The sequence below is a fragment of the Carassius carassius genome, chromosome 45, assembly GCF_963082965.1.
Source record: "Carassius carassius chromosome 45, fCarCar2.1, whole genome shotgun sequence".
NCBI lineage: Eukaryota > Metazoa > Chordata > Actinopteri > Cypriniformes > Cyprinidae > Carassius > Carassius carassius.
Window position 1 is genome coordinate 2,417,294 of NC_081799.1, and position 27,257 is coordinate 2,444,550.

Genomic DNA, 27,257 nt, shown 5'->3' on the forward strand with positions numbered 1-27,257 from the left:
AATGTAATGCGGGCTGGGAGAAACACAGATCTTGAAACACTGCCTGCCCTCGCCCAGTTTATGTTTTGTCTTATATCGCGCTTTTGACATGTTTTGGGAAAAACAACAATAAATAAGACTTACAAACAAATATCAGACTGACACACACACAGAGCGCTTGCTGAATGACAGAAGGCTAATGCCGTATTCGCCGGATGTGCTTTTAAGCTTCCTGGTCTCTGAAGTAACCTGCCTATGACATCTCACCCATCCATTGGACTGATTACACATGTGATTCACGCTGGAGGCATTCCCAAAGTGTTCTCAGACAGAGTTCAAGTCCTTGAAGAGGAATCCAGTCTCTGCCTGTGTCACTTCGAGTCTTGTTAAAGTTTTAAATCCCTGCTGACAAGATGCTCCTCTGTCAGTCACGGACTATGGAAAGTGAAAAATAAATCTATAGGGGTGGTTGGATTTATTCATGCACTTTAAAATATTTATTTGAAGCTTCTTTCTTTTCAGATTCTTACTTACAGCTTCATCATAATAGGCTGTATATTAACTTATTGGGAGAAAACTGTTAGTTCTATGTGAAATCAGACATTTGTCCTCCCCCATATAGTCAAAATGGCATAATCCTAACACCCCGTGAATATTCGACTGCAAGATTGGTATTCAAATCAGGCTCCTCGAATCGAAGCATTGAATCGTTGACTATGGTCACCCCTAGTCTACATATTAGACTAATTTATCCATTGAGGTTTGTCATTTGTAAACAAACAAAAATTTGTTAATGTGGAGACTATTACACATTTTTTTTCTTCCAGGAAAAAAAATCATTACCTCAATAAAAAATTGTTGTTTCAGTTGCTGCGACAAGAATTTAGCTATTAGTAAAATAATCTAATCAGCATTGGACAAACACACATTAGCATTGGCTAAACAAAGAGTCTTTACTGAAAAGGACTAAAGAACTGAAAAAAAAACTAAACCTTTAATTAAAACCTTTCTAGTGGGTTTCAGACATACAATTAGAAATCAGCTGGAACACTCTAGCAGCCAGAATGGGATGTGCTAAAAATTGCTCAGAACACTTTAGGAACCACATTGCTAATAACCACATAGAACCCAACCGAAAAACTCCTAGAAACCACTCAGAACACCTCGGTAATCACGAACAGTGGTAACAATCCAGAGTCATAGCAACTGAATATAAGTGCCCTAAAAAACACTCAGAGCAACAGTTATCATATAGCAACACTCTAGCTACCACAAAGAACACCTTTTCAATTATATTAAAGCATCACCCTAACAAACTCATTCATATTTCAGAATATGTAAATATCTAGTTTAAGGATGCACAATATTAGATTTTTGCCGATATCTGATATGCCAATATTTTCCAAGACTTTTTTGCTGATAGCTGATGCTGATCTATATGTATGTTTGTATTGAAACACCAAATTTTTCCTGTGCAAAAATGCAGAAATGATAAACAAATAATTTTTGATTTTGCTTAGTTTTGAGCAAAAACGTACTTGTTGTTTGAAGTTATAAACATTATTAAAGGTTTTTTTTAAGAGTACATTGAAGTGCTTTGGATCATAACAAGATCTGGAGATCTGTAATAAAATCAATCAATGCTTTTTTTTGTCAAATGCAATTAAAACCTTAACATTTTATTTGTGGATTTAATATGAATAAATGTCCAAAGCAAAAGAGCTGTAAAAAATATATTACATATTAATGAATACAACTGTATACATTAAATTATTTAATCTACAAGTGTCATGTTTGTGATTTTATTCATGTAATCAAAACAGACTCATGATTTATGACATCAGTCACTTCTTAATTTATTCAGAAACACAAATATCTTAATGATATTTGTGCATTTTACTTTACCTTATCGGTCAGGCTTTAGGATCCGGGGAGGCTGCCATAGCACGCTAATAACACACACCAGACGCTTTGTTCTGTACATGCACTCTCAAATTAAATGCGGCGATTCGAAACAGTGAGACTAATAATCATTCAAGCAAAAGTTTGCTTACAGAATGATCAGACCCAGGGCACATGTGAGTTATTCGTCATATCGGCAAGGCATATCGGCATAATTTATCGGCAAATTCAAATAATTATCGACAAATTTAAATAATTATCGGCAAATTAAATTAATTATTGGGAAATTCAAATTGGCTGATGCCGATGTTTACAATTTAAGCATTTATTGTCCGATTCCGATACCGCTCTGATATTATCGTGCATTCCTAATCTAGCTGGGTGTAATCTTATGAAAACATACAAAGAATGAGATCTGGAGACATTATGGTGAATGCATGAAGGGAACCCTGAGAGCGTCAAATGACACTTGTTTGTATTGGGAGTGTTTTGGTATTCATCAGGCTGACGGCTGATCTGCGCTGCTGGGATTTAATTGATCAGATAATCCACTGATCGGACTGGAGGAGAGAGATGCTGAGGAGATAGATGTGTGTGTGTGTGTGTGTGTGTTACTCATTAGCCTAATAGTTCACTCGGCTGCCCTTCTGCTCAAGGCTGAGCGCTTTACAGCCTCCACCTCGTCTCATGATAATGCTGCACAAATTACCATACAGCCTCCGATATCTGTATAGATCCTTCTGTAGGTCAACACACACACACACACACACACACACACACTCAAATCTGTACATTTAACAGGGACCTTTGCCGCAGAAACACTGGGACGCGTTCTTGTGGTAATCTGCTGGAAGAACAAGCTGTATCAATTAGTGTGACATCATCTGCTGTTATTCTGCCGCTCTGTAGATGCCCAGAAAGAATCTGAGGTCAATCTGAGTGCTGTTAAAATGTGGGAGCAGGAATAGAGAAGCTGGAGAATGTTTGGAAAGGGTGGGAGGGGTGACACGTCTTTCACTTCATACTTTCAGTGCGAGGGAATGTAAAACTAACTTTGGCCCCTCCACCATTCTTTGGTACAGATGGAGGGAGGCGCTTTCTTTTTCTGGAGTATTCTGGTCTGTTGTTATTGCAGAACACTTTCTGTAACTCTGATCATAAAGTATACATCCATTTATGCTTGATATTTTTGGATTTAGTCTGTTCTCAGGTCAGTGCCTCTCCTCTACTGTTGTTGGCTCAGGATGGTGGTGTGGTGAATGTTTTCACTGTTTGTGCAGGTGATCCTCAGTGTTTGGTGTGTATTTTTTTTGTGCTGGGCTGGATCTTTCTCTCTTTTGTGCAGTAGTTGTGTTGGAGCCTTATGTTTAACTGAATTAGATCTGTGGCATTTTGTTTCAGTTGTTTGTTGTGGAAAAATGATTTCCTATATCCTTCCTGTATCCTATGATACAGATATTTGTATCTGGTGTGATATTTGTGGAGCTCTGTGTAGGAAATTGTTTTCTTAAGATATATTGAAATGTGAAGTTTGATTCCTGATGTTCTTGATTCTGATGTCTATTTTGTGAAAGACTGATCCTTGTATATATTTATTTTTGGACCTTGTAATTAATAAAAAAGTCACTTAAACCCTGTCCCTCCTCAATCAATTTCAGTGCAATGTCCACATTTCAAAATCAATCAACAAATGATGGAATAGAACTAATGATGCATTCCATTCACTTCGGAATTTGGGTGTCAGAGCTGAGAATGACATTACACCCAAATGGAACATTTTCCAGTAAAAAAAGTCAGAAAACAACATTAAAAGCGGTATTTTGCACAGATAACACCATAGTATCATGTCCACGAATAGAGTTTGGATAGTACTGTGTGCACCAATTAAGACACAGACAAACGTATGTGCTTATAAACAATATATTACTATTGCTTTTCTTCTGTTGATGCACTGAGCAGGAATTTTGGATTCTAAAGTTGGAATTGTTGTGATTCCTCCAAGATTCCGAGTTGGAACTTCGACTTGGGAGGGCGTTCCAGTTAAAAGTCCCTACTGGGAACTCAGAATATCCAACTTCCGAGTACTAATAGAACGCAGCACAAGTTTCTGTCCTGCATGTATTTTTCAGAATATCTGTCAATACTTCCGTTCCATGACTTTAAATGGAATAATACCACTTTGCTTTTTTGTTTGGTATTATTCAGTGATATTTTTTTATACATAACATTTAGCTCATTGAATTTGATTGGCCGAGCAGTGGCCCAAGAGTCAGGCTTGTGCCACACAGCAGAGCCGGTGCTCCCAGAAAACGCTGTCCCCAGAACTGAGGGGGACATAGCATGTGATTTGTATCAAGTCAAGTCACCTTTTTTTTTATATAGCGCTTTTAACAATACAGATTATGTCAGAGCAGCTTTACAGTATCAAATACAAAAATAGTTTGTCAATAATGCAAAAGGACAATAGTAAACACTTATCTAAAGGCAGTTCATCATTGAATTCAATGAAGTCATCATCCAGCTCTGTTCAGTTTAAATAGTCTCTGTGCAACCAAGTCGATGATATCACTGGAAATTAATTAACTTTACCTCTCACTGTTTGTTTGTTCCAGCGTCCACCAATTTTATTCAAAGCAGATATATTGTCTCTCGCTTTAAATGTTCAATTTCTAGTCTTCAATGTTTTTTAAACATTGTTTTTGAAAAAAATTATTCTGTGTCATTACCATCATAATGGTTGTGTTCTGATATAGAGTTAGGTCAATTATTAAAATGTTATTGTTATAGATATCATCCTTGGTGTACACATGACATGTATTAGTCATGTTTTTAATTTTCCAGTGACATGCCAGTAGGTGGCGACAAGTGACTGTTTAAGTCATTCAATTATTCATGCAACTTGTTTATTCAAAAACACTAGTAATGCCTAGGGATGGTAAGATTCACCGATTCCCATTGACACATCGGCGTAAAAGTTAACGATGCAACCCAGCAATTTTAAAAAGTGTGCATAAAATAGTTGTTGAAAATAGAGTTGGCATTTGTATAGTGATGCATCTTTTCTAACATATTTGCATCTGTAAAAAGTCATTTATTTATATATAATTATTAGTAGATGCGCTATAATTTTATTATTTAGAAAGTGACCAATGATTTGTGACCAATATTTTAGATGTAGATTTATTACTCCTCTCTAAACTGTTTCTCGGGGGCGTCACCGCTGCTACATGTTAAAGAGATGGATTCTCAAGCTTAACATGGTAAAAGTTTTAAAAAATAATTTAGAAGAATGACTCAGAATTTCTTTGCTGAAAAAACAGAACTAACAATTATTGCTACATGTGTGACTGCATCATATAATTACTATTAATTAATAATATTGATAGTTCATCGTCTAGCTGACTACGTCTTGTATTATTATTATTATTTTTTATTTTTTCTAAAATCCTGTCAAACGTGCACAAACTACTAGCTACTACTAAATATTGTAGAAACATAATTTTCTGTAAAGTTGCTTTGTAACGATTTGTATTGTAAAAAGCTCTATACAAATAAACTTGAATTGAATTGAATTGAAAAAATCTTACTTCCGGGTTGGTACAAATTTCGGCTGTTTTTTTTCGATCATGGATTTAATGACGTAGACGAGAGTGGAACTCCTTATATGAGCATTTCTCTCGGAAAAGCGCACCTGCGCACACGTTGATCAGAGGAGAGCGAGACCGCGCACATCAACACGCTTTCACGGGAGATCGTCGGCAGCGCTGCGTAGGATTTGTTCGAGAATGCCTCCAAATAAGTGCATTTTTGGATGTGAGGGAAAGTTTACCATTTTCAGCTTCCCAAAGAACCCAGCGTTACACGAACAGTGGATGCAGTTTGTTTTTCTGGAGCAGCAACGGAGTGTAGCAAGTGCCTTTGTCATTTGAGTGACGAATGTTTTAGAAACGAGGCCCAAGTCGACCCTGGATTTGCACATTGTTTGCTATTAAAACATGGAGCCGTCCCTGTGATAAAAGACCCCATTCATGTAAGTACAACTGCATCAGATTTCTGTATTTTGTTGGAAATCAGCACATAAGTGAATATATGTTAATGGAAACAACACGAAACATCAGTATTATAGCTCCACCCACAGCACGCCTCCAGGAGCTCGGCTTTTTCCGGAGAGAATCGGAAAGCTGTATTTTTCTTTATAAATATGATAAAACTAAAGACTTTTTGGATATATGAAGGATGCAGTACTACTCTATAGGTACTCAAGATTAACATGAGATTAGGTGAAACTGTGTATGTTATGTACCCTTTAAGTTAATTTATGAATTGTTGTCTGTCTAAACACAGCAACCCTGTAATCACTTTATCATTCCTGCAATTTGCTTTTTGTTCTCAGCCCTTTTTTATTAAAATTTCATTTTTGCATGTTTTGAATTTTAAGCATATTGTTTCCTGTATTGTTAAGCTTATATTTTACATGCGTGGTCTCAGTGTTTTTGACCTTGATTATAACCAGTTAAAAGTTTTACACAAGCTGCCTGAGGCCAGAATGAAGGTCTGTGCCTTAGAAGCACAGCTGGCCAGACACTCCCTTCAGGGCCCCACTAAACCCAACATGGTGTGGTCAGTGTCTGTAGAAGTGCTGCACCGGCGATGAGAGAAAAAACACCAGTTTCCCTTTATTAAGTGTGTCCCAGCACAGTGCACTTCATGCATAGATCCTCTGTCTCTTCCTTTTTCAGAATTCATAATAATCCATCATTTGACAGTAATATGTATTTCACATAGTGCTTGAGCTAAACCGAAAATAGCATCAGCTTCCCTTGTGTTTTAATTTCATGGAATGAGAGGTGTGGTCACTTTCAGTTTTATAGTGGTGCTCTGAAATAAATAAAATGTGTTCTGCTTGTGGATCACACATGCCAGAACGAAGTCACTTCTTTCATGCCAAACACTGACAAAATTAGCTTTAAAGGTAGCTCTAAGTTTTCCCCCTAACCAAAACAAAAAAGAAAGAGCGAAAATTCATGTATTCATTTCATGTATATAGAAAATATCTGAAACAAAAAATAAATCATGTAACACTGTAATGTTTAAAGCACCATCCACTGCTCTGTGTTCCATGCATAGGCTACCACACACTTTGTATACTACACTTCTAGTAGCCCTAGTATTGCTGCACGCCATTGGGAACACATCCATAGAGTTCAGTCTGCTCTCTCGGTTGTTTTGTGAAGAATAGTTTGAAAGAAGAGGATGTTCCCTCTCTGCTTCTCCCTCCTCTGTGCGCTGAGGTCTGGCTGAGAGCAGCAAGGGTTTGTGGGAAATGAGTGAGAAATGAGCAGACCCTAGTATGTGCCTAACTTTAAACCGCGCTTTATTTTCCTGCTTGAACCGGCGAGGTTTGAGCTTTCACGACGCGTTTGAGCTGGAGTCTCTGTCGGGATGTTAACGCACGCGCTGCGGGTGAGTTTGAGGATTGCGCGCTGGACGTGTGCGTGAAATCTGCAAGTAAACAAAGACGCTGTTGAAAGTTTGATAACAGCACGTTCGCGACGCGATGCATCAGAACCCAACGCGCCCTTTAGGCTATTTTCAGTAAAGTTTGAAGGTTTGACGCGCGCGAAACGCTATTTGACGCTACCGTACCACATCTACCGTGGTTTATAATGGATCGTTGCGTTCTGTTGTGACGCGTCGCGTGCAAAATCGGAGTGAATGGTTGTAATGTTTTCTCGCTTTAGAAAATCATAGTGAGTCACCCACAGCTGTCCTAAAGATAAATAGACTAAAGTGCTCGTTGCAGAGAAGAACCCATCTACACACAGTTATACTGAATACCTTATGTATTTTACATGTTAATTCATTGATTTCTAACAATTTCAGACACGACTGTTTGTTTCATATTTACAGGGTGAGTTCACACTTTTTCTTTTTTATTCTGTCATTTTACCCCAGACCTTTTATCGATCCCTTAGTCGTCATTTAAAGAAATTAGTTAGAGTATTAGTGGTTTTGCAATGAAGGTGCATACCTTTTCTTTTATTCAAACAACACAATATATACATTTGCAAGTAATAAACATAATGCATCCAATACAAGAATAAAAAAATACAATAAATACATTTTTTTTAAGTCTTAATAGCTTTCTTATTCAGAGTCTCCAATAGAAATAGAAAGCTACATACTGTTGCATGCATCAATGTTGATTCTAAACTGATTTTAGACAACATAGACTCTCGTATGACTCTAAAATGCTGTTGTTGTTGATCTACCTTAAAACATCATGCACTTAAGCTGTTTGCATTGCATTGAGATATTACATTGATACCATGGGTGTAAACTACCCTGGTAAAATGTGAGATTATGAGTCATCTTCGATGTTTTTACACCTGTATTCATGTGTTGTGTCTTTGATTTGTGGTTGTACTGGTGTAGTGTGAAAACTGTCTCAGGTTACGTATGTAACCATAGTTCCCTGAGTAGGGAACGAGACACTGCGTCCTCTAGGGGGTGCTTTGGGGAACACCTCGTCGTGACCCGTGTCTGAAGCATACATTGAAAAAACACCAACTTGTTGGCCGGCGACAGCCTCCGACGTCACTACCGGCGCGACTATAAATCAACACCGGGAGAGCACGTCATTATCTTCTTTGTCTGAAGCTTGCGTCCGAAGCATGGCAGGGAGCTAGAGGATGCAGTGTCTCGTTCCCTACTCAGGGAACTATGGTTACATATGTAACCTGAGACAGTTCCCTTTCGAGGGAACTTCAAACTGCATCCTAGGGGGTGCTTTGGGGAACAGTATACCCACAACGCCATGCTGAGGGGAGTGCAGGCCATAATCATGGCGAGCACTAAGTACCAACTCTACCATTTCCATGGGAGTTGCCCCTGGGACGTTAGACAGCTGTCTGTGACAGTACCCCTTACGGCCAAAAGGCCTAAGCTACATACCCAACTTAATTGTTAGGGCCTCTGCCCAGGGTAGAGCTGAAGGCTTGGAATCAGGAAAGATTCCTTTAAAGGGATACGGCTAAGAACCTAGCATTTCTACCAAGTCTTGCCTGTCACACAGGGGCTACCGCTAGCTTACACATAAGCTTGCTGAAAGAGCTGTCTCGACAGTTCTCTAGTAGCAACACCCTGTTTAGATAGGTATCCGAGGATACATAGGTGGAGTGGCGCCCAAGATGAACGGGGCTTTTACCAACTCAAGAAAGGGCACAAAGCAACCGCGCGAAAGCCCTCACCATATAGGATTTTAGAAAGAACGCAGAATACTAGCGTGCGAATTTACCACAGTGTGGATTTCAGAAAGTGTGCAAAGACTTCACGTGCACACTTACCATAGCATGGATTTTCAAATACTGTTCTAAGGAGGGGCTCTCGTGGCACTCTGATAGAGCAGCTCATAGATAGAATGTTGCATCTCAAAACAGTATGATTGAGAGTCATCAACTCGATCTATGGAAACAATACTGGAGCGCTCTGGGGAAAAAACAGAGAACTTTTTGGAAAAAGGGGAGCGCTGCTAAGTTACCACGAGAATCACCTAAATAGCCCCTCATGTTGAGGGACGCGATGCTTGAGGTGTATAAACAAATACACACTGGCTGAATGGAGCCCAAGGAACCAAGGTCTATTCATCTCAAGAAAGGGAACGAAGTGGAGCGTGTAACCCTTATCGTACAAGATTTAGGAAAGTTTGCAGAGTCTTGCGTGCAAACTTACCACTTGTGGATTTTTAGAAAGTGCGCAAAGTGTTCACGTGCACACTGACCACCATGTGGTTTTGAGTAAGTACACAAAGCTTAGCGTGTGTACTTAAAGGTTCCTAAGCATCACAGAGCCGCTGAATCTCACGGGAGAGGCAAGCTCAATTTTACAAACCTCGGGCGAGGGGAGCATCACCTGAGGCAGCATATACAAGAAGACTCCTGTAACTGCCACCTCCACTTCCCGGTAGATGCGACAGCACCACTAAGCGGCCAGGAGACCCCTCGGGGTGACCTGGCCGGACATCCATGAAATTCCCTGCAGTGCTGTGCCAGGCCTGATGATCAAGGAGGCTCCCTCAGAAACCTGTGATCTCAGACACCTAATACCGGAACATGAAGCCGGATGGCTGGTGCTGCCGAGTGTTTAGTAAACACTGTAACTGAGCACTGCAAAGGAAACTCACAGAGTTTAATAGTAGACACGTAACCACCAGCAATTAAATACACATAAGTCTGTTTATACAGAGAGGGTTACATTTACTCACCCACCCTCCTGCGCCGGAGCCCCACTAAAGGGGCGCCTCCTTTTAGTCTGGACCATTAGTCAGGTGGTTGCTATGAACATAGAACCATAAAAACATTATAGGTCCAGCATAGGAGACTGTTATGCGAGAGGTTTCCACCTAACCTCGATCAGGTGGAGAGTCGGTGGTTACAGGGGAATTAGGAAGGTGAGGATAAAAGCAGAAGTTAAAAATCCCCAAAGGGAACGAGTAGATACCTCGGTATCACTCTGGATTCGGACGAGAACGTTGCCTCGTCTAGATCATACCCCTTAGGTTCTGCTTACCTCCTCGTGATCCACAATTCCTCTAACCCCTGCCCGCAGGTGGGAGAGGAGCGCGAGTTGCGACACTAGCCTTCTGTGCCCGTCTTTAATCCTCAGATCGAGACAGGCCAGGACCCCTATGTTGTTCGGGCTCAGACCTGGACCTTCGTGGAACGAAGGATCTGAAAGCAGCAGAGCGTGCCTTCGTCTCCCTGAACTTCTCAAATCGCCGTTTCAACGGAAATACCGAAAAGCTCAGAAGGTGAAACCTGAGCATCGAGAAGAAAGCATTTTCTTTCCTCCCGATGTCTTCCAGGTTTATCCACAGATGTCTCTCAGTTGCCACCATGACCGCCATAGTCCTGCCCATGGCAGAGGCGGCCTGCTTGGTAGCACTGAGAGAGATCCGTGGTGCGGCGCAGCTCAGCTACCTGCCTCTATCCAGGTCTCTTAGCAGATCAGTCTGATATGCTTGAAGCACCAGCATTGTGTGTAATAAAGCCACAGCCTGACCTGCTACTGCGTATGCCTTGCCATTTAAGCGAGATGATTTTCTGAAGGGGCTTAAATGGCAAGGAGGGAGATTAAGAGGATGTTCCCCTGCAGAAAGAAAAAATTTTCACAGATAAAAATTATTTATGAATTATTTATAAAAATATTTGCTCTTTCTACCGGGGGCATTCCCTCAAAGCCGCTTTCGCGCATCACCTCGATGTCATCAGATTACTTTTATGCCGAAACCGATGGATGCGAGAAGAAAACGGCATTTTTCATTTCTTTTTAATCTCTGTATGGAGATCATGCAGAAATAAAAAGGCTCACCTGAGCTGGAAGGTCATGGTCAAAAGGTTTTTTAAATTTTCGCTCAATAACCTCCAACAGCTCTACATACGCAGGGCAGGAGAATTAAGAAGGCTCAGCCTCAGCTTTTTCACCATCCTCAAATATCTCCTGCTTTTCCTGGGTGAAAACCCAGCAGAGCACTAACCTCAGTATCAGAAAGTGTTAAAGATATAACATCATCCTCCCGAGGCTCTCTTTCGTCCGCCGCCCTTCTTTCTTTTTTTTTTTTTTTTACGAGCGCGAAAGGGAAAGTCCCTCTTTAAATCATTCAGACAGATCCACCTGTATTCTCACGAGCTCATTCTGTTCCACGCCTCAACGCGGACAGGTCCTGAACCGCGGGAAGCAGATGGCTGCTTCTTTTCCCCCTTTTCTTTCAGAAGAGATACGAACGAGAGCGGAGCTTTTTCCATTGAAAAAACGCTCACAATGCACGCAGATTGCCTCCTCAAAGACACCGCGTGCGTGCTCTTCACCCAAACAAATGACGCAAAGATCGCGTGTGTCATCGGGTGTCAAATAACGGCGACACAAAAGCACACATCGTCTAAACGCTTGCTAGTTGTCGCCATGATAAACAGAGAAAGATCGCCCTTACCGGTTCTTTCAGATGCACGCTTCAAACAAAACAGTCAGTGAAGATGAAGAAGATAATGACGTGCTCTCCCGGTGCTGATTTATAGTGATTTATACCAACAAGTTGGTGTTTTTTTAGATGTATGCTTCAGACATGGGTCACGACGAGGTGTTCCCCAAAGCGCCCCCTAGAGGACGCAGTTCGAAGTTCCCTCGAAAGGGAACAGATGCTAGGTTGATCTGTTTCTGCTATGACTGCCTCCCTGTGGTGCATCACTAGAACAGCAGGCTGTGGATTTATCGCACATCCAATATCTGAGACCCTTCTCTTTTTACTGTTTATTTAGTATTTGAGGAGTTTTCAAATGTAGGTATTTATTTACAATATTATTGTACTAGGTTGCATTTTTTTGTACATGTACACCACACTGATTTAGCCTGAAACTGTCTTTCAAAGAATTAGGTTTGTGAAAGTGAGGAAATCTTCCCACCGGTTAATCGATGTGTGACCACACCATCACTGTGGGGGTGTTTCCTATTTTCCTCACTTCCCTTTGCTTTTAAATAGCTTGTAAAAGCAGCATGCACATTTTTCATTCACTTTCAAATAGCGGCAATTCGGCGTAAAGCAGTTGTTTGTTTGAATTTTTCCTCTTTTCCTCACTTTATAGCTTAAAATAAATAAATAGCTTTAAAGCACTGTACGCATTTGACTTTTTAATTAACAGCAGTTCGTTGTCAATTTCTTGAATGCAACAACAAAATATAACATCAAACTCACTTTAGCCTTTATATAAAACATAGAACTTTTATTTACAAAACAAATAAAAATAAACCATGCTAAAGGGCAGGCTATGCCTAATATAAAATCACAAATAACTTACAGAAATTTTAAATAGGTATAGGCTACAAAACTGGAAATAAGTAAACGTGTAATATATTAGGGCGATATCTAACGATATGTTCATGTGCATCTGATCAGTAAATCTGGTTCTGTGATTACACTAAATCGCCATCACCTGCTTTCAAATGGAGCGGCATTTAATAGACAGAGCCATAGATCACTGACAAGCTACGCAATATTGTGTTCATTATCGCCTCATATACGCAATATGAACGTGATATTGCGTAGCGTATCAGTGATCTATGGCTCTATCCATTAAGTGCCACTCCATTTGAAAGCAGGTGATGGCGATTTAGTGTAATCACAGAACCAGATTTACTGACCAGATGCACATGAACATATCGTTAGATATATCACCCAGCCCTATAATATATAACCAAATAAATTAGAACAAACGTTTATTAGCTAAACGAATAAGACCGCTTGATGTCAATTAAAATCAATAAATGACACAGAGTTTAAATAAAGTAAAAGTAAGCAAACACTGTGGAATTCATTAAATAAGAAACAAATGTTTAAAAAAAACTTCCAAAATCACCTTAGGTAGACGGCAAAAGTCAGCAGGCTTTTCAAAATCCGAAATATTGCCAAAACAGGTGCTTTTGCATTTTGTCTCGAAACTTAATAATCCGCCATTGTCTTGTCTGTCTCACCTCACTCTTCTTGTGAGTCTCCTCACTGGAGGAATTAAATCTGATTTGTGATGCGACTGTTGTTTGGCACGCTGCATTGAGCAGCCGCGTTCAGTTTTTAATTGTAGTGTCTGTTTTGAACTAAATCATTTTTATTACTATATTACTACAAAAAATCTAAACTATGGTGGGGGTCAATGCCGAGGTGGGCTGGTTAACACTGCTATCACCATCAACACCGTCTATCATGGCAAGTCTACAAAGAAGTCAATTTTAAAGGAATAGTTCAAATTTTCAGCAAATTTTCATTTTTGTGGAATCTTTTCCTTTAACGGAAGTCTGCAATAAATCACCCCCCACCCATAATGAGTTATCCTATTCTTTGAAATGATCCCAGTGCAAAAGACTGAAAGGGTCATTGACAGGAAGGGGAACAATAATAATGCTTAATGCAGATGTAACTAACTTTTGTAATCATGGAAAATTAGGTTGGCAAAATAAATAGGCCTTTCAACTAGATAGACTTTTCAAAACATAAGGGGAAAGTACTTCCTATATCTTTTGTTATTCAAATCAGAGGCCAAACTAAACAGCATTTTGGCACAAATGTATCTGTCTCTTGGTAAAAGCAATCTAACCAAATTTGTCAGTGAATGAATTGCATAACATGTTGCTGTCCTCAAAAACCATGAAAAAGAAACCACACAAGGTAGACAAAAGTATAACCAGACTGTATTATAATACAAGTTCATTTGCAGTGAATTTGTGCTGAACACAGTGTGTTTTGTGCTGTGAATCCATAAAAATGTCAAATATAATTAAGAACTACAACAACATTTAAGCTCCACCCATGACATCAGGGCCACTGGAGGCTGAATTGTGGTCCATTGTAGGTATTTATCTTTACACATTCAGATACAAAATGTGTGGCAGCGGTGAGATATGATTTGTGCACCCTCATCAGTCTCATCTCAGCACCGTGTCTGTGGCAAAGCTAATTTAAAAGCTTAACATTGATATATTCTCACAACAATAACAGTTCACCCTGCAGTGATGCCGAATCGTCTTTCTGCAAATGATTTATGAGTAATTAATGAGGAGTAATTTGCATTCCTTAACTAAATGCTAAAGAGGGCAGATAAATCATAGATTCTGATAATTGGAGATTAGAGAAGTTTGGTGCTATTATATTATTGATTATAGACGGTTTCAACGGCAACAACATAAACAAACGTTACTGTGCATGCACGCTTTTGTGGACCTAACTTAACTTCCGGTAGACTTCCAAATAGAATCAATAACAACAGCCAAGTCCCTCTAGAGTAGATATTTTTTGATAACAAACAAAATATGTTTGCTGCGTGGATCAGGCGGCCTTAATGAAAATGTAGATTCATTTTTTGCCAGCAGGAGATGTTTTAAAGCATAGACATAAAGCGCGAGAAATAGAGGTTTCCCCAGTAACAGCAGTAAACAAAGCAGAGCTGGTACGCTCACACGCTGCTTTATCAGGCATATAACATGCAAGTCTTCCTTCAGAAATACAGCGATATAAAAACACCTGTGCCTCGTTTTGATATTTAAACATATAAATGTAAGGACTTGTTATTATTAAACGTGCAGTACATAACGTTACTCATGTTTATTCAACGAAGCCTTTTTGAAAATCGATCAGTTTTAAAATTGTGATGAGTCTCCAAAAATAAATAAATGTATGGGAAACACATCCCGCAGCACAACCACCTACTGGTGGGCCCAACTTCAGTCTACTCATCACCTTGACTTTAACTGCGTTTGTAGAAGGCACCGCAGCCAGACCGATATACACAACACAGACCGGAAGTTAACTTAGGTCCAGACGCATGAAACCGTCTATATGGTATTGTGTTTTCCCAGTTGGATGTGATGCTGAACCCTCAGTAGCGTTTAGTAGTTGCCAGTGTTTCACAATGAACTCTAAATGAGTCAACAGTACTGATTTAAATTAGTTTTCTATACAACCCAATGTATAAAAAGTATGGCAGTCAGTTTAACGCATTATTCAATTAGTTATGAAAAATAAGCGTGATTAGAATATTTTACTGGATCCCGATTTTATACAACAGTTCAGTAAATAAGAAGTTAATACTGTGTTATATTTCAAATGCAATATTGTCTGTTTTTGCTCAATTTTGAGCAACACTGGTGTTTAGTTTCTGAATTAATCCGCGTTTTAAACAAATTAAATGAATGAATGACTCATACAGACATTTACCGCCACCTGCTGGCAGTTTTAGTTTCTTATATCTTTCTTATATCATTTTATTTGCAAAAAATAATAATAATAAAAAGAAAGGAATAGTTCAACCAAAATTTCTGTCATAAATAACCCTCATGTCTGTTCAAATCTGTATGACTTTCTTTTGCACAACATAATAGAAGGTATTTTGAAGATTTTCATTGCATGAACAAAAATACTTTTTTTGTTTCCCAAATGTTCTTAAAATAAATAAAATATTTCTTTCTAAAACTATTTCTAATGGCTAGCTACTTGATAACTTTAATCTTTTGTGTGCATTTTTACAGCCAAATTTAATTCACGATTTATTAATTGACACATCACGTAATTAATTAGATTAAAATGTAATCATCTGACAGCCCTAATAAAAGCATTTTATCACTTCCAAAAATGTAAATAATAGGGATGGGCGTTTTCCGCAAATATCACATTCGAATATTTGAGCTCACAAAAAACGAATATTCGAATATTCGTTTATTTAAATTAAGTTTAATGAGACAGACGTTATTTTTCAGCAACATTTTATTGTTTCCGTCATTTTGAACAAGCTTACACACAATAAGCTTTCTACATTACACATTGTGTTTTGTAGCTGAAAACCTTTAACAATGCGTGCAAACTAACAAAAGTACAGATTAAAAGCATAAAAAAAGGGAACAAAGAAAAAACAAAAAAAAGTTGGGAAAGTCGGCTCCTTAGTCTGTTAACAATAAGGCCGGGCGCTCTGACGGCACAGACGTTGGCAGGACTCACAAATAACGGTGTGCTAAGCGAATAAGTTTTGTGAAGCGCTTCGTGTTTTTGTTTCACCACTGAATGGGATCCTCATCTGGTGGAATACATGGCTCCAGCAAGAACTGTTCCCACTCGTCTCGGCTGGACTCCCTGTAATCATCGCTGGAGAACTGGCTCAGCCTTTTCCGACGAGTGGGCATTGCATCCTCTTCATCGTTGGTGACGGCGGCTGCATCTGCACCACTCGCATCAAGGAAAATGTTCTGATAATGTTCGAAAAGTTTTTTTTCTTACTTGTCTCATGTTTTCATCGAGGACCCTGGGATGTGCCGAGGGTCTAGGGCAGACGCAAGAAGAGGAGTTTTCACTGCATTCTCCAAGTTAGCGGTGTTTATTCATCGCTTGAGAGATGTTCTTGCAACAATGTTCTTAAATTCGGTCACTTTCTGTGATTCTCCACGGCATATTTGAAGTACTGTAGAAGACCGCAGTTCTTAGGGGCCGTTCACATATCGCGTCTTTTGCGCGCTCAAGTTCGTTATTTCCAATGTAGGCGCGCGGTATGCACGCTCATAATGGAAGCGACACGGTCGCGATGCGCACGCGGTGCGAAGCGCCCCTTTTTTTCCAGGCGCGTCCGCACCGCATCGAGTTAAAAACAGCTCAACTTTTCAGAATGCCGCAAGCGCACCGCAGGTCATGTGACAAGAACTAAACATTCAGCTTCATCCTTTCCCGTAACGACGTTGAAAGCTCAGCCAAGATGAAGGAACAGCTGATCATAGTTGTATATGGATTGCCATTTTGAAATACATTTAGTACTGAAAGCGATTTTAGTGCTGCAAATCCATTTATCCTTTGCTGAAATTTCCGTGTCTTCATGGAGAGAGCACGTCATTGTTGCTTAGCAACGGCAGACGCATCAGGAGTGCTTCTGCCCGAGCGCTTTGGAAAGAAGGAGAAAGCGACATGCCTAGCGTTTTCCACGCGTTTTTAGGCGCGATATGTGAACGGCCCCTTATTCATTCATTAATTATTTTTTGCTTGCATACATCTTCAAATATGCCATGGAGAATCTCAGAAAGTGACCAAATTAGGTTTTATTATGAACTTTTTTTCTTTTCTTTTTTGCGAAATTCAAATATCATTTTTATTTATCGAATAATTAGAGCAGAATGAATATTCGAATGTTCGACTATCCGTGCACACCCTTAGTAAATAATACATTTTAAATGGCTCTGTTACTACGTGGTCAACCACTTTTTGAAATATATATATTGCTAATAAGATTATTACTGTCTAATAATATTAGCGTTGAAAAAAGATCTTGATTTGTGTCAGAATATTAAATTGACCTGTCGCTGATTATTAGTACATGAATATTTATTAAACAACAGCATTGACTAAAGAAATAGTAAAGCACTCCCTGTTTTAACTGTATTTCTTGTTTTATTGTTGGTAAAGTTGGTGTTCAGTTGAAAAATGACATCTAAACCTGAACGGTTACTTCACTGAGAAACACTTGAAGGCTGTAATCATTTGTTTTTAAACAGCATTTAGACTGTATTTCCCTTGTACTTATATGATATGAATGATGGATAAATTATGTGTTGCTGAAGACAGTATTAGCATGTTTATTGCATATTGAAGAAATAATTTATTTTGGAAACTTGAAATTGAAAAACAAGTCCATCCACAAACAGATATAGTGTGCGGCAACATCTCGGTTTCATAAGCCGTTTTCTCACATAAAACCTGGTAAATGGCTGTAAAACAGACAGATTAGGAAATGCATCACTTTTGCTATTTACACAAGCAATGGCTTACCGTTAAGACAGCATTCACACTTTAGCAAGAAAAACTGTTCAAATCTGTTATGTCAACCATATCTTTTAAATGCTGCAGTGTTTTCTTCATCCCTCCAGATGAATGATAATGAAATGTAATGATAGTACTACTAATAAAATTATCATTAAAATTAGGGCTGACAAAATTAATGCATTAATAACGTGTTAACGCAAATGAATTTTAATGGCAGTGATTTTTATTAACACATGATTAATGCAGTGTGCATTTTCTGTTCGACCCGTGGCCTAACCTGCAGTTGGAGAAATGGAGATTCACAGTGTTGCCAGCTTAGCAATTTAGTGGCTTTTCAGACCCCTTTAGTGTTTTTTTTGCCCAAACCTTATTTAGTTTCTGAGACCTGTGAGGTCTCTCATTCCCGCTGTGCACACACCTCACTCTGCAGCGCTTTCAGTTAAAACAGATTATGTTACTTCTCAAATTTTACATGCAAGTATAGCCGAAATCACAGCTATTGTCTTTGTTATGTGTATCATATTTGATTTCATCAGACGACGGCTCGATTATTAAGCAGGATTTTTGTGCAGATTATGATCTTGGAAGGGAGAGCCGTAGTCTTAACGGGTCGCATTTAAGTCAATATTCAAAATCACTCAGTTCAAAGAAAGAGAAGTAAAGCGAACCTGGTATTTCTATGTTCTTTTTTTCATGTGTCTAATAGACATTAACAAGTTCTTTGAAAAACATCTATGATATGTCAATTTTTTATGTAGTTTCACAAAACTGAAGTCAAATCATTCTGTTTTTCATTCAAATTTCGAAATGATACAATCTAATTTAGATTAAAAACTGCTCATGTTGCATGTGTGCAGCATCTTTGTTTGGATCATGATTAAAATGCAGTGCTTACCTCTAACTTTTAAATGTAAAGAGCACAGACAAAGCCTTATTTTGTATATATTGTAGAATTATTTTATTTTTACTTATTTATTTGATTTGTGGCTTGTTTTAAATTTAGTTTTGATATTTACATTTACATTATATTTACATTTTGTTATTTAGCAGACGCTTTTATCCAAAGCCACTTAAAAGTGAGGACAATAGAAGCAATCAAAACCAACAAAAAGCAATAATTTACAAGTGCTATATAAGGCTCTAAATTCTTCTTCTTCTTTTTTTTTTTACTTTATTTTCTCTGTTTTATTTTTCACTTCTCATGTGGGGTCCTTAACTCTGGGAATGTATCTAAACCATGAAAACAGTAAATTCATATTTGATATAATGAAAAAAAAGATGCCAATGCCCAGTCCAAGGAACTGAAAGAACTATTGCATGAGCCACCCCTGCCAATAAACTGACCCAGTTTTAATTACTACAAAATATAATGTACTTCTCTTTCCTAAAATGAGACTCTGGTGCTTGTCATTTGTTCAGGCGCTCAACAGATGGCACTGTTAAACTGTGTGTGCTGACTGTACTAATGCAGTACAAATGAGAGTGAATAAAACAAACTCCTCAACTTCAGAAACTATCCTATCCTCAGTGAGCAATTGTTTTCATGGTCATTCATGCTCTCATTGTACAGAGAAGAATTGTACAGAGTCTTATTTAATCAACTCCTCATTGCATCTCAGTGTTACGCCTCTGTTCAGATCTCAGATGAAGTTCTGTTGGAAGGATGGTAACCTGCTTCAGATCCAGTCCTTCATGACATGACTGCTCTGAACTGTTGCCTGAACCAGAATAACACAGATTGGACTCAGAGATCTTGGATGATGTCATTTATGTGGGAGGTCCGCAGGTGGATGAACGTTACATTTGTTTCTGATGTGGTTTGGTTGTTATCGGTGTTGGCAGAAGCCTGTGGTGACACTTTTCTGTTGATTTGGGCTTTGCATTTAGTTTCTCTCCTGTGAAGTGCACCTGATGGTGTGGGCAGGATGCTCTCTGGACCCTGGACACGTTACTGCTTTCAGCCAGAGATATCGGACCGTTCCTCAAAGGTCACTTACAGAGCTGGGTAGTGACTGATTATACAGTGTGTAATGTGGATCACGTAATCAGATTCCAAAACTGCAGTGCTTGTAATTAGATTACATTGCATTTTAAAATGCTCGTAATCAGACTACAATACATGATATTATTCACCCAATAGCAATAAATGGATAATTTATTGCTTCTCCCTAATTACTCCTTTTCATCTTTTAAATATTCTGTTTTAAAATATCCTACTTCTTATACACACTCAAAGTCTTCCGGTTTTGTGGACTTTCACGCAAAGTCATGTGGCTACACAGCATTTGACCACAGATTTATTTCAGGTTTAAACATTGTATTAACTACTGATGAACACATTAATTTTCATTTGAATTAGCACTTGATTAAGTAGGTTAAACATCTATTACAATATCTTTGGAAGGCTTTTTTCTTTCAAACACATTAAAATGCACATTATTTCTTATGTGCATGTAATACAGGGGCTCCCAAAGGGTTATTTGTTTCATTTATTTTTTGCAGCTGAACCTCTTTCGCCTAATATATATATATATATATATATATATACACACACACACACACTTGAAGTATCCCGATTTGCATGTTCACAGTTCACTGACATCGGTGGTAAACAAATAAAATAATTTCAAGTTATGTTTTTTATTTTAATTTGACATTTTTATGATTTAATTAAGATAAGCTTTTCATTAAACTCACAAATTCCCTGCAGTACTTTTACGAGCCCCAGTTTGGGAAACCTTGACATAATATACCTAACGTTTATTGCATTTCATTTTGTTAGTTACAGCGAATGGAATATTTGATTAAATAAGGTTAGGTTTAAAGAAATCTAAAAGTAATTACAAAGTAGTTTGTTTATATTACCTAAAATGTGTAATGTAATGGATTACGTTACTTACTTTTAGTTTTTGTCATGTAATTTAGAATCAGTAACGGATTACAATTTGTTAGAAATCTACCCAGCTCAGGGTTTATACAGGGTTAAATGGATGAATGTTTTTCAGTGTCCAGATACTTCTTGTTAGTCAGCCAATCATCTAGGAAAACGAATGAGTGTACTATTCACATTCTCTGCTGACATATGAAAAGCAATTTCAGTTGGAAATACATCACAGTATAGTAATAAAGTCGGTTGCAATTTACATTTTATGCTGACACAAAAAGTAAAGCAATAGAAAGCATAGATTGTGAAGTCTAAAATATAAAAAATATCAACTTAATAAAAGAAAAAGTCTACTTAATCTAAGAGACTAGTCAGTTGTTGGATTGTGGTGACCCATCTTTACTGTGATTGGCTGTTCTGTGTGTTTGTGTGTTGTGCAGCAGTGATGCAGGGCTGAAGGACTGGGACTCAGACATGGATGGAGTGGAGTGTCTTAAGGACACAGATGTTCTCCACAATGGCAGCCGAAGTGACCAGGAAGCTGCCCGGCGTCTGGCCAGACGGCTCTACCACCTGGAGGGCTTCCAGCGCTCGGATGTCGCCAAACATCTGGGCAAGAAGTGAGTTATAGCCTTCAGCTATCAATTCAGTTCTGTGCTTTTCTTCTCTCTATCCTGTCTTTATACACACCAACCAGAGGAATATGTAAATATTTGACACTAACTAGAACTTGAAGAAAAACATTGTGCAAACATACATGTAGTTTACAAGAAGTTTCTTATGGGCATCAAGGCTGTGTCTATTTGATCAAAAATACAGAAGAAAAAAAACATTTTGTGAAATATTATTGCAATTTAAAATACGTTTTCTATTTTAATATACTTTAAAATGTTATTTTATTCCTGTGATCAAAGCTGATTTTCAGCATGATTCCTCCAGTCTTCAGTGTCACATGATCTTCAGAAATCAGTCTAATAATGTAATTTATGTAATTTGAGTGCTTAAAGGGATAGTGCACCCAGAAATGAAAATTCTGTCATCATTTACTCACCCTTATGTCATTTCAAACCTATATGAGTTGCTTTCTTATGTTGAACATAAAAGAAGATATTTTGAAGATTGCTGGTAATCAAAACAGTTGCCATTGACTTCCATAGTAGGAAAAAAATGCTATGGAAGTCAATGGAAACCACCAAATGTTTGATTACCAGCAATCTTCAAAATATCTTCTTTTATGTTCAACATAAGAAAGCAACTCATATAGGTTTGAAATGACATAAGGGTGAGTAAATGATGACAGAATTTTCATTTTTGGGTGAACTATCCCTTTAACTTTATTTTTAAGAGTGGTACATATAATCTGAAAGAGTTTAAAGTCATTTTGTGTACTTCTGTTCTTGGCCAGTCGTCTTTTCGCTAACGCCAATAAGAGAGTGTGTTTGAATAGTCCACATATTTATGCCAGATTTATTTTGAATAAATTCCAGTGTTTAAACAAAAAATGGTGTTATGCATGTTTCAGTGGCAATTATCTTTATTTAATTATATATTTTTTAGCATTCGTTTTATACTTCAGTCCCCTGGAGTTTTTCCATTCCTTGCCATTAGTTTACTTACCCTCAAGTTTATCCAAACCTGTATGAATTTCTTTCTTCTGCTGAACACAAAAGAATGTGTTTTGAAGAACGTGGAAGAACGTTAATAACCACACAGTTGCTGGTCCCTAATTACTTGTATTTCCACTTGACCTTAAAATGACACAGCTCTGTTCACACCCCCAAAATAAATCTTACACATTCCTAACTTTCAAAACGCTCCATCAGCACCCCCTAAAGTATTATTAGATCAGTATAGCCTATGATTTCATACCAAAGATCTTGTTACTACAAGCTGTTGCTAATGCCATTCACACATTGCATCGTCTGTGTACAAGCATCTTAAACAACAGCCCAATCTTTTCTTTGCCTCTGTCAGAACCAGTCAGATCTGTGCATGACCTTAGGTCAGTGACTGCGCTGGAGCAGTTCAACATCCTCAGCCCCTTAAAGAACCATCCTTAGCCTTCAAGTTCATTCCTCACAATCACACACACACACTGGAAATAAAGGTTTGAACATACAGGCACTCATCCATATTCATAAGCACTCAGTGCCAGACGCAGTACTCCAGAGGAGAGCATCATCACTCCAGTGTTCTCTGTAGCACCACCTCCACAGCTCTGCACTCATCCTGTCTCACTCTCCTGCTGTCTGAAGACCATCACTAGTCATGTTTCCATTACCCTTCAAGTTGCGCAAATTGAAATTGTGAATTGAAAATACACCCAATGGAAACACTTAAATTATGCAAAAACTCCAATATATCTAAAAAAAAAGTTTTTACGCTCTTAGGAGGTGGTTTTTCAGGCAATTCAAAAAAGGAATAGATCGCAAAATTTGGGCAACCCCTTATTTACATTGTACATGTCTGTGGTGCATTACGTCTCTGATATGGCCACAAAGACAATGCTTGTATTTATATCAGCTCACACCGGTCACTTTTTAGAACTGTCCCAGAAGTGACTGTCTGCACTGCTTCACCACAGATGCACGCATACATCTCCTTCGATTACAAATAATGGTTAGTGTAGTGGCTGCAATTGACATAAACCATAAATCACAGGGTAGTCACATAACATTGGTTAATGGAAACTCCATCAATTGGCAATAGCTTTTTTATCAGTATAAAATATCACAAAAGTTAAGCGCAGATCTAAAATGGAAACCTGGCTACTGTCCACAGCCATGTGCTCATCCCGTCTCTAACTGTCTGAAGACCATCACTGCCCATAGCTACATGCTCATTCTGTCTCATTCTCATGGTGTCTGGAGAACATCACTGTCCATAGACACGCTCTCAACCTGTCTTTTGTCCACAGCAATAAGTTTATCCTCTCTTAATGTCATGTCTGGAGACAATCATTGTCAGTAAACCCATGTTCATCTTTCTCACTCTTTTGATGTCTGCAGACGTCATTTTCCGCAGAACCTAATACTGTAGAGGACCTAATACTGAGCTTTATGGGACTCCATACTTGTGGACATCTTCCAATTAATACAAAAAGACTGGTCGGATAGGTAGGATAGGTGATTAGATAGGTAGGACCTAAACCATACTAATGCCTGACCACAAATGCCAGCATAATTCTTGAGCATATCTAGGAGAATTTTATGGTCTATAGTTTCAAAGACAGCAGTAAGATCTAATGGGAGATAGAATGGGAGATGCTTGTATTATCTGAGCATGGCTGGAAATCATTTTTTATGACTTGCCTGATGAAACCGAGCCATAAAGTACAAATTCACATAAAGCACCTGCAGCGTTTCTGTGAATGGAGATAATGGAATAAAACTATATAGGCTACATAAAAAGGAATATATAGGCCTTTACGCTAAGTATATTTTACTTAAATGATAAACGGATTAACAAAACGAAAGAAAAAGATGTGCTGAGTTAGGATTATTGTAATGTGCTCTGCAGTTCATGAAAAGATTCAAGATTTAAGATTTTTATTTGTCACATACATGGTGATATGGCGAGCATATGACCAGCAGTGAAATGTAAGTCAGGTCAGCTTCATGGATAGTGCAATTATTAAAGAATACAAACACAAGAAAATTATATATAAATATGGTATGGAAAAAGTAAGATACAAAAAATTAGAATAAAATAAAATGCTTGTAAAATTTAATTAAATGCGCAGGACAGTATATTGTAGACTTAATAAATATGTACAAGAGGAGAATGTTGACAGTGACAGAATGACAGAATGTTGAGAATGAAACAGGTTGTAGAGGGTATTTACATAGCAGCATTAGAGGTAAAAAAAAAAGTAGAAGAAAGCTCCTCCTAAGTCTCTCGCTTACCAGATGGCAGCAAAATGAAAAGACAGTCCTTGATAATTTTAACAGCTCTGCTTTTGCAGCGTTTGAGGTAGATGTCCTGCAGAGAGGGGAGAGCAGACCCTGAGATGCGCTCAGCTAAGCACACAACTCTCTGCAGGACTTTGCAGTCTTTACTGGAGCTGTTCCCATACCACACTGAGATACACTGATTCAATACACTTTTGGCCCCCATTAAAGTTTATAGACTTGGCATTATGAGTGAATCTATTAATTCCAGTGATTAATCTCTATTTTTAAAAGGGTTATATGATGCGATTTCTATTTTATTTTTTTGCGTGTTAAGTACAGTAGCTATTTGTGCATGATTTGCGGAGTTTCAAAGCTTAAAGCCTCCCACAAAAGTATTTATTCTATATGAAAGAAAAGGCTGATCCAGACCAGGCTAAAACATCTCTATGTCACAATGTGGAAATATGTGCGTAATGCTGCCCAAATGTTCATGCAAAGAATGAGAGAAAGACAGGGCCCATCACAGTGGAGTCTGTGTTTCTTAACTTTCTTCACTGGGGCTTGTGTACTGCAAACACATACAAGCTTCATCACTGTGCCTGTCACGCGATTGATGGTAAAACTAATGATGTTATTAACTGTCTTTATGTTGAAAGCTAAAACTTGTGATTATGCAAAGGGGTGTTACATTTCCGACACGTGCTTGTGGTGTTCTGCCAATCACAATGCACTGGGTCAGCTGGCTTAAAATAGCACCATATGACCCCTTTAAATTCATTGGTCAAAAGGTGTGGGAACCCTGAATATCAAGTTTCAGTCATATAGCAGCATTGCCACAAATTTATTTACATGTCCGTCTGGGAATGCATGTAATGTGCTTTATACTGCTGTGATTCCTCTCCATTTTAAAGTCATGCAATGGTAGATTAATGTCAGTTCAGGGTTGTTCATCATAAACTAGTAAAATTCTCTGAACTTCAGTATGTCTAATTTCTGATTAAAACACAGGGTCTTATCAAATGTGATTCAGATACCAGAAACTGTATGAGGTCATGTTTAGTTGAAAATCAAACTGCAAATGTGAAGGTCGTATTCTTTTTAAAGGTCATATTATAATCTCTGTTATAATGTAATATGTATCTTCTGTTTGTGTTCACAGTAATGACTTCAGTAAGATGGTTGCAGAAGAGTACCTCAAATTCTTTGAGTTTACAGACATGACATTGGACCAATCACTCAGGTACATCTCATGCCAAGTTATTGTCATTCAATTATTGTGCAGTCATACAGTCACAGTGTCATGTTTATGTTCTCCTTATTTGGTTTTTCCTGTCCTCATCATGTGAACTCGTCTCCGGTTGTGCTTGATTAATTAGTTTGTAATGTTCCCAGGTGTGTCTCATTAGTTTTTGTCCATTTAAACATTGTTTCCCAGATTTTTCTTTGTCTGGTTTTAAATGTCTTATTAGTTCCTGTATTGCCCCTTTGATGATTAAATTCCATATTTGAAGAATTCTCCTGTGTCTCCTCACTCCTTCCCGAGTGTAACGTGACACACAGTGTGTTTCTGCTATTTTGCATTTTCTAAAATGTGGCTCATCTTGTTAAATGTTTACAGCCTTTAAATAATATCTGTTGAATGGAAGTTTTATTTGTAAATTGTTGAATTCACACATTTATTTAAAAAAATCTATATCTAGACAGACGTAGACAGATTTCTTTTTTGGAAAATCGATATAAAAAAAATTATTTATATATATATACAGTGTGTATATATATATATAAAATTAAATAATTTACAAATAAAACTTCCTTTCATCAGATAAATATTTTATGCCGAGAAATAACAAAAAGTAAGATTATTTAGATTACATAAGTGGCATTGTTGCACGAAAAAAATTATTTAATTCCAGAGTCAAAGACTGTAAACATACAACCAGATGAGCCTCATTATATATATAATATATATATATAATATATATATATATATATATATATATATATATATATATATATATATATATATATATATATATATACCTCATAATAAGTAAATATTTTGATATATTTTGCAATATTGCAATTAAAAATTGCATCTAAAGAATGCTGAACATTATTATGTTGTTAGAATTTTTTACGTTTTTATTATTATTAGTTATTTCAGGATCTCATCTGATCACAGTTTAGGAGTCATTCTTACCAAAGTTCAGATAATTGGCCAGTTTTCACAGACTTTCATTCATCGGTTTGTGTGGTCTTTATT

The 27,257-nt window shown here is 37.9% G+C and overlaps 1 protein-coding gene across 4 annotated transcripts in view; it reads left to right on the top strand.

Annotated features, from left to right (window-relative positions):
- The window catches only part of psd3l (pleckstrin and Sec7 domain containing 3, like), a 148,162-nt gene that overhangs the window by 36,198 nt on the left and 84,707 nt on the right, over positions 1-27,257 (top strand). For 2 of the 4 annotated variants that reach the window (XM_059539607.1, XM_059539608.1), the window contains 2 exons: positions 21,542-21,721; positions 26,154-26,234. In XM_059539607.1, coding sequence (XP_059395590.1) covers positions 21,542-21,721; positions 26,154-26,234 — 261 coding nt within the window. Of the gene's footprint in view, positions 1-3,001; positions 3,092-7,148; positions 7,390-21,541; positions 21,722-26,153; positions 26,235-27,257 lie in introns of those variants that run through there. The other 2 variants (XM_059539610.1, XM_059539609.1) reach the window with 2 other exon arrangements.